Source organism: Helicoverpa armigera, chromosome 11, assembly GCF_030705265.1.
Source record: "Helicoverpa armigera isolate CAAS_96S chromosome 11, ASM3070526v1, whole genome shotgun sequence".
NCBI lineage: Eukaryota > Metazoa > Arthropoda > Insecta > Lepidoptera > Noctuidae > Helicoverpa > Helicoverpa armigera.
In genome coordinates, this window is record NC_087130.1 from 10574575 (window position 1) to 10583845 (window position 9271).

General features: G+C 37.8%; 1 protein-coding gene across 1 annotated transcript; it reads left to right on the plus strand.

The window, feature by feature from the left end:
* The first annotated feature begins 4 nt into the window (after window positions 1-4).
* Window positions 5-9199, plus strand: LOC110375499 (uncharacterized). Its single transcript, XM_064037022.1, has 7 exons — window positions 5-214; window positions 286-1080; window positions 3335-3452; window positions 4772-4973; window positions 5158-5220; window positions 5370-5476; window positions 5854-9199. The coding sequence occupies exons 1-7, from the start codon at window positions 34-36 to the stop codon at window positions 5912-5914; spliced, it is 1527 nt and encodes a 508-aa protein (XP_063893092.1). The 5' UTR covers window positions 5-33; the 3' UTR covers window positions 5915-9199.
* The last annotated feature ends 72 nt before the right edge of the window (window positions 9200-9271 follow it).

The following is a 9271-nucleotide window of genomic DNA, read 5'->3' on the forward strand; positions in this document are numbered from 1 at the left end:
GATCGCACAGACTAACTGTCATTTTTCATTATCATGGCGGAGGACGAGGATGGTGTTTCGAATAAGAAGTCACCTCAAAATACGAATAACGAAGAACCTTTGCAGGAAAACGAACAAAATGCAGCTAAACCAGACTTAGGTATCGAAGAAGCAAAGTACAATAGTAATGAAAATGGTGACGCGACGCTTACGGAGGCGAAAAGTTCTTCTTCCAGTGAGTTTACGAAGTTGTTTTTTGTCCTAAATATAAAGGCATTCCTCATCGACTGTTCGTTTTTCTTGCAGAGTCTACAGGGGCGACGCGGAAGGATGAGAACCCGTTTTCGTTTCGGCATTTCCTGAAGCGGGATCTCTCATTGCCGGGTAACTCGACGTACGAAAACACTGGCGCCCGTCCGAAAGTGTACGCGAACACCGTACAGCACTCGCCGACCAAGATAGACGTCCACGCGGACCCGCGGCGGGACAAGCCCCGCGCGACCGACTCCCAAGCCAAAGACAAGCCTAGCGACGGCAGCAGCCATCGCATAAGTGACAACACATCCTCAAGTAGTTCCGTAGAAATACCTTTTAGTGTAGTGGATAACTCTGATTCTAAGCATAACTTTTACACGGACAATAATGACGTGCCCTTCTATCACAGACCAAACCTGGCTTCGGAGCCTCTAGGGATGCCGTCATTGCCGGATTTTGTGCAAGACCACATATTAGTGGAGCAAGCATATTTGAACTTTAACGGGCCAATATCAGTTGATTTGGATAACTTACCGGACTTTACGTTTAATACTAGTTTCAATGCAGGATCTTCTTCGTCCTTGGGTAGGCGGAATAATAGCAATTATGGTGGTAGGGGTTATAATTATGAAGAATATATGGGAGCTGCGTCTACCTCGAATGAGGCAGGTCAGGCTGGCAGTGGGATGCCACTGGACCTACCAGCCGGTGCGGAGGCTGCAGGGCCTGTGCCCTTGGACCTGCCGCCACACTTGAGCCTGGATCTGACTGAATCTGTGAACCCTGTGGACAGGAGGAATGTGTCTCCTAGAAACACATTTCCGTTGGATCTCCCTCCAAACGCTGGTGAGTTTAATAATCTCTACAATAAGCCTGGATTAGTCTATAGATATCTCTATGCATAAACATTAGTGTAGGTAATTGCATACTATTGCAGTTGATGATAATTGAATTAGTATCAAGTATGCAGGTGGAAGTATAAATGTAATATTGGTGATTGAGTTGTGTTGCAATCATTTGTTTTGTAGTGTTGGTATGTCATGCAGAATATTCTCATGCCAGAAATGATTATAACTTGATTCACACATACAAACTAATTCTATAGACATATGGAATTTATAAATGTATGTTAGAATGGAGAATAAATTATATAAATAGGTTTAGTTCATAACTGATGGTTAAATTACTAACTTTCTTTGTTAGTTAAGTGACAAACAACATTCATTATAATAACACTACAATTAGTATGTATGTCATACAGCTATAATTTATTAGTCCTTATTATTCACAATGAATTTATAATTTGTTCTAAGAACCTTCACAATATAATAGTCACTGAATGAGCGGCTATACTGCCTTTTTGGTGTAGTGATTGCAAGGGTGGCTTTTGAGCAAGCCTGAGTTTGAACCCAGAGTTAAGCAAAATGTTATGTGGTCATCCCATGAGGACCTTTTAAGAGTACAGTGTCTTTTAAGAGAGAGTTAAATTATTTTACTATGTTTAATCCCATATTACATAGGGCAAATCCGCTGTTGGAATCTGGAACTAGGTACCTTATCATTTTTGGAAAATTGATGAGTATGAAATTCTAGAACTGATCATGAAAAGTCCAAAGATCATAAAAGAAAATAGAAAAAAAGTTATCACGTGATAAGCTGTAGGATCGATTTATGGGTCAAAAACGTCTTTAAACCGTGTTAATTACGAACATAATGAATTAGAACAATTAACACATTATGCTGTGAATCTATATTCATTAATTGTTTGTTCGTGTGTGTAGAACTTGGTTCTTATTTGTTCGATACTCACCAATAAATTTCCATAGCTAGTAGCTTTGTAATATTGTCACGTGAATTCAGATTGTATTTTGCTAATCAAAGCGTGATATAATATATGTGACGTATAATATGCACCTTGAAAGGCTTGTGGCTAAGTGACAGCTGAACGGGTCCATTGATCAAAGGTTGCGCTTTGCGTGGTCGTGATCTGTGAATGGGTCGTCGTCACAGCCGTAAACTGTCTTCACTGGATCATATCATACTCAAAGGTTTCCCTCAGGGGATTTGCCCACCCATACTCTAATTACGTTACCCACTAGCCGTTTTCCCGCGGTTTCACCCGCTTCCCGTTGGAACTACTGCCCGTACCGGGCTAAAATAAAGCCTATGTCTCGCAGATAATATAGCTTTTTAATGGTGACAGAATTTTTTAAATTGGTTCAGTAGTTTTTGAGCTCATCCATTACAAAGTTTTTATCTTTGTAATATTAGTATACATAGATATACTCATTTTGTTGGGCATGCGTGTTGGTGATATGGATGGATACTAGTTCCTCAGTATTTTTGGGTCCTAGTTAGAAACTAGAAAGTTTTGTTACTATACTTTAAGGTAACCTGTTGCCCAGGATATTGGGGTTCGACTTTATACACACATTTAATGTCAATTTGGTTATTTTATCGACTTGTTCTACGAAAAAAGTTTTACTCTAACATATGGTATCGATTTCATTGCCCACAATAGGGGACTCGGCTGAAACTCGACAAACATACAGTGACGTCATACTAGACTGACACAGGATAGACGCATCGTTAAGTTTCAATTAACTATTACAACTCCCCTACTTTTATATACTATAGGTATGTCTGTGGTAACTGAAAACAGATGTTCTCAAATATTTAAAAGGTCTCAGAAAACTTAATGTATGAGAAGCACACGAAAGAAAAATGATATGAAAACGGTTTCCGGAGCCGAAAACGGTCTTAGAAGACAATATCACTACATAGTATAAAACAAAGTCGCTTTTTCTGTCCCTATGTCCCTTTGTTCGCTAAAATCTTCAAAACTACGCAACGGATTTTGATGCGGTTTTTTTCAATAGATAGAGTGATTAAAGAGGAAAGTTTTTATGTATATAGTGACATACAATAAATAGTGGGGAAATACTGTTACCCCGTGCGAAGCCGGAGCAGGTCGCGAGTTATTATTATTAGTGTAGGTAGGCATGCTAGGTAACACTTATACAAGAAGTATAATAAGGACCCTGTTACAATATACATAATATGTAGCTGTAAAATCTAAGTCAAGTACTGCACCTTCCAGGGGCGGAGTCGATGTGTCTGCCGGACTTCCTGCCGGTGCACCCGGGTCGCACGTCGCCGGAGCCCGAGCACCAAGACGAGCAGATGCAGCAGATACTCGCCGAGTTGGAACGCACCAGGTAAGTCACTAAACTATTGTAATTCAGCCTGCATACTCGTATTTTCTATGATCTCTCTGGTGGTATCGGATTGCCGGCCCATCGGGCTTTGAGAGCGAAGGAATAGTGAATGCACCTGTGTCCGAGTGAAATGCTTGTGCACTGTGCTTGTGCAATTTTTTAAATCCATTCAGTAGTTTCAAAGCCTTACAAGTACAAAAATGCCTCCTCTTTATTATATTAGCATTGAAAAATTGCAAAAAACTCGTAAGTATAAATATATAAAAAGTATACTTAGTTTCGAATAAGAATAACTGTATTTATTGCGGTGAATTGGCATTGCGTTACGATATTTCTAATTAATTTTATCAGTTTTATTAGCTTCATTAGAAAGCTTTTAATGGTACGTAACTGTTGTTTAATACGTGCAACGGATTTCTAATACTTCAAACAAATTCACGAGATTGCATTTAGCGCTAATATTATATGTATTGGTACTATATTCCGCACGCGGTTTAACCTGTGGGTTAAGGAAACTGCTTCCCAATACCGGAAGGGGGTTTGATTTGAAATAGTTGTAGATTCCACTCTGTTTGTTCCTTTGGGATTCTCATTATCATCATTTCTCGCTGTATTACTAGCTTTATTAGTAACTATTAAGAACTGTGACTTTATCTATTGCTGAGCTAAGGTCTCTTCTCAAAGATGGAAGGGTTTGTTCTCGGTGGATTAGTGGACACCTAAAACCTTTGACATTCAGAAGTAGCGTGATTTTCTATTGGCATATTTCACCTCAAAAACTTTACCACTACACACACATAGAGTTAGGAAATAAATTGCACCTCGAATACAGTCGTCCACACCGAATTAATAATTCCATGCATGTGTTCAATGATTCCTGTCATGGACTCGTCATTTCCCGTCGTGCTGAGATTGTTAATTTTCCTTGTTTTATTTGCACACCTGTGTAAAGTGTAAGTGTAAGGAAATTGCAGGTGAATGTATTGTGCAAGTCAAAGACCCTTTAGTGTTTTAGCGGTAGTAGGTGATAACAAAACATTGATGAAAATTATAAGTTCCTTAAAAACCTAGATTTTCCTCAAAGTTCTCAAAAATCTTATTTATTTGCGTGTTTATTTCAGACCGATTTGTTAGTCTGAACGTCTCGTTAGTTCCCTCGTAAATGATTGTTTTCGTCATGTCCTCCGTATGTATTTGACCTAGAAGAAGGCTCCGGACCTATCTGCATTATGTCATCTCCGCTAATCTTTCATTATTCCGTTTTAACCGACTTCGAAAAGAGTCAAAGACACTAAAAACGCAACTTTTACACCCTTCAGATGTGAGTTATTCACGGAGCGTTCCCGCCGGTCCCGTCTAGAGGAGGAACTAACAACATCGCGCGCGGCAGCCGCGGCGCTCCGCGCGGACCTGTCGGCTGCACGCGCGGCGGTGTCGTCCGCGCGGAGGAGCGACCGTGAGTTCGCGGGGCAGATGGACGTGGCCGCTGATAGGGTCGAGAACAGCTTGGCTGATGCTAAGGTTAGTTGTACGATACTAGCTGGTTATCATCATAATCATCATGGTGGTTAATGAACTTACAAAACCACATGTCGACTTTATATTGCACAAAATATATTCCAGAACATAATAAGTAACTAGCATTTTTCGTAGTAACTCCAAACTTCATCAAAAGAAAATTAATGATTTTTTAAAAATTTTACAGACCCGAGCGGCGGAAGCAGAATCAACGATAGCTAGATTGAAAAATCAAATTAAAAAATTAAAGGTGAGAAATGCAATCCTGGTTTTGTCCTAATTGATTTCTAATTTACAGATGTATGTTTTAAATCTTTTTTTTTGTAATTTAAACATTATTTGTGGTAATAACCGTAATGTGTTGTCGTTTTGTTTATTTATTTGTGTGTATATGTTTAGGAGGAGTTATCAGCGTCGCAGGAGCAGGTCCGCTCGCTGCGCGGCGTGCAGGGCGCGGCGGCGGCGGGGCTGCGCCGCGCCACCGTCGTCGCTGAGTCCTCGCTCAGGTACATATACCTATACCACCCTTTAACACCACCCGACTAGCAGCTCTGTTCGAGCTCTCTGTATGGATAGAAATTAGTCAATAATGAGAATAAGGAGTGAGAGCAATATTTTTTAAAAATAAATAAAGGCAATTTGCAAAATGAGCACTGCAGTCACTGCACAACGCTCGGCCTTGCCTCACGTGCAGCAGGCGCCAACAGACGCTTTCTTGCGTCCCGGGCAACTCAATACACCTGGTTAAACTGCCTGCCGTCAGACTTAATGGCTTCTGACTACCTAACGACTGCCAAGGATGTTCAATGACAACCGATGATGATTATGTACATTGTACATACTGTTATTATTTTCTTATAAACTTTAATTTATTCCATTCCAGAGAGCTTCTATCGGGACTGGAGCAGTTGAAGACTTTAAGCACGAACCTGGACCCGACATGATGATGAACCTCCTCCACTCGCCCCCGGTAACGCGCGGACTTACACGGACAGACAAACGGAATACTATATTACTTTATATAATATATTCAGTATAAAAAGCACGAAAAATAATACACATACAAAAAAATAGGTAACTTTAGTTTGGTGAATTGTTAGGCGGTTAAAGGAACTCAGAAACCGGCATTATAAATTTTATTATCCCTTAAATAATGGACATAATTTTCTATGGTTGTGTCATGTTTTGTGATTAATTATAAAGCGATATTTTGGCGGTAGGAAAATAACTGTTTCTTCCTGCAATAATACCGCCGTTCACTTGAAAATGTCTCATACAAAATCATCATCTGCCTAATCTTTTATCAACTGTGTTGGGGTCGGTTTCCAGTCTTGCCGGATGCAGCTGAGTACCAATGATTTACAAGGAGCTGACTTTTACCTGGAGGCCCCTTAGGCAGTTGTCCCACCAACGACGAGAAAACGACTAACTATCGGCTATTTCCTCGCTCAAGAAACGTACAATAGATATACTTTCCAAGTGAACAAAAGAGATGCATATACAAATAGTTGATCGCTGACTGTTCACACTGCCGGCGAGCACTCGCTTCACTAGTTTGTCGCTGAGCGACAAAAGCTATGAAAGATAACACTCGCTCGGCGACACTCGCCAAGCGATTAGAACTCACGCCGAGTGAGCAACCAGTGGTCATTTCTCTACAGTGCGTATCTAGCGAGCGAGTGATGCGAGTAATCGCCCGCCTCACTCGCGCACTCGCTTATAGCCGAGCTACACAAATATCGGAACTACGCACTCGCTCCCCGCGTCTCGCTAACTCGTTTCTAGTTCTAGCTCTACTCGTTGCTCGTTAATCGTTGCCGGTGAGACAAGTGCCTTAGTAAGACTGGGTATAAGGTTTTCAGGCTTTCACACATGTTTTTTTACGACTGCCAAAGATGTTTGTTTTTATCTTGTATAAAAAGTTATTCAAAATTTTCTTGTGTTCAACTCAATATAACGAGTAAAAATCTCATTTAAAATAAGTGAAATAGTAGTCCATTTGTTACATCTGTTAGTTAGTTTTACTGTTACTGTTATATTCCGATTCGAGTATTTTTTTTTTTTGTAATAATAGTAAGTTCTATATAAGAAATATCAGTTCTATAAGTGATGAGAAAAATTGTTGGTTGTATTAATAATTAAATTGGAGAAACTTTGGGCTTCCGCGTCTCTTAAATATTGCTCAATAACAAGATAATTGGGTAATCGCTTATCGAACAATATAGACTTATGATTTATTTATTCTTTTTTAAATACCAAAATATTGATATCCTATTCTGCTGGTTAGAAGGACGACTTTTCAGTAGTGAGATATTTTTATTTGGAACATAAATGTAAATTATTTGACATTTCGTTACTCCAGTCGGAATATAACATGACTGCAAAAGATATTGAAATACAATCATCGAAGTTAAACTGTGTATAGTATTATACATCTTCCATTTTTCCGTATATTGTTCACTTCCGTATTTTTAAGTTTTTCTCACATACATAGAATATCTATCCTATATTTATAAAGCTAAGGAGTTTGCTTGCTTGGAAGTGCAGATTTTTCATTGTCTGAAAGCCCATTTGTCGAGGAAGGATATAGACAAAATTTTATCCGATTGCGCGGAGGAGTAACCCCAAGGGATGCGGGTGAAACGGCTGGCTGAAGCAGGTTCTGTATACATTTCGATGGTAAACTGAGGTTAAGAAATTTCCAAACACACAGTTTACTAACATATATTTTTGGTAATGTGGTTAGATGCATCAGTAAGACAGGCAGAAATATTTATACCTTATGTAGAGCTAAATAACGTCTGTTTACTTCGACCTCAGATGTACATATAAAGATATACGTAAATTCTATCTACAATCCTCTTCCTTAGTTGACTTCCATTCTATGTTGTAATAAATTCAGTTTTAGTGTTCCATTCTGAATTTTTGTATCTGTTTTGAATGAAAATGTATATTATTTATACCTAAGTATGTACGAATTTGATGTGATAGCCAAATTCTGTACAGTTATAATTTCTGGTGTGTTGTGATCATACCATGAAATGGGGAAAATGGGAATTCTTATTGTTTACTTTTTCTCGGCGTTTTCGTGTTACGGTGTTAATCTTGGTTTGTGGTTATATTCGTTCAAAGAAATCCTGACATTTTTCTAAAAGTTATTCACTAGATATAGAAGAAATACGTTATTGTTTGGTGAAAAAAAACTTACAGCACGTTTAAATTTGGAAAAAAAATATTAGGAATAACATAATATTATGTGGTTAGTATAATGATAAATAAATGAGGTCTGATGTATTCTAAGGTTATGGATCGAATACACAAATGTTACTCTTAATCTTAAGTTGTTATTTAAATCCTTTTTTCGTTCAACAACTTAAAATTAAGAGTCATTTGAAAATTCGGGAATTTGAAGTACCAAAAGCGCTTTTGTGAAAGCACTTACCAAACATGTTATAAGCAAATCTGGCGAGTGATAGGAAACCATATTATTTAGATTATGTATTATTTAAATTATATATTAAGTACCTACTATTATTATTTATGAAATCTCAACTTTCATTTTGTTCTAGGTGATTCTTATATTCTTCTTCTTTTCTTTGGATCACTGTTAATCTTAGATCAGCCTTGATTTCATGCCACTTAAAATGTAAAATATGAAAATAAAATTAAATGAGTAGATTTTTCCTCCGACAATTGAAGTCAAAACGAAGTATATGAATAATCTTCTAGGGAGTCCATACCGATGTGTATAAATTTCCAAATATGTACATTATTTTGCTATAAATAAAATAATGTAATCTAATTCGAATACTTGATATCTTACGGTGAGTTGCACCTATTAACTATAACGATAACCAAACCATTTGAAGTAGTCAAATCGCCGAATTGACCAATAGGCGGCAAGTATACGGCTGGTTATGGTTTGGTTATCGTTATAGTTGAATGGTACAACTGGGACTTAGTATGTTAACGAAATCTTTGCTTAAATTGTAAATACGAACAAATACATATATTTTTGTGTGCCATTGAGGCTGTATTCATTTACTTAGTGGGCATTGCTTGATATCAGTATGAATTTCTTCCTGCCATCATCAAATGACTTCATATCTTTATTCTAGATATTATGTGTTTCGTGTAAAGTCCGATACTCTCTAAAACTAAATATTAAAAACTAATTTGTGCTTGTTCAACAAATGTTATTGTACATTAAACTGTGATTCATTATTTTATTATGTGTTTTATTCTTAAACGTCAAAAGGTCCTTATTTTGATCAACAAATAAATTAAAACAAAGTTATTCA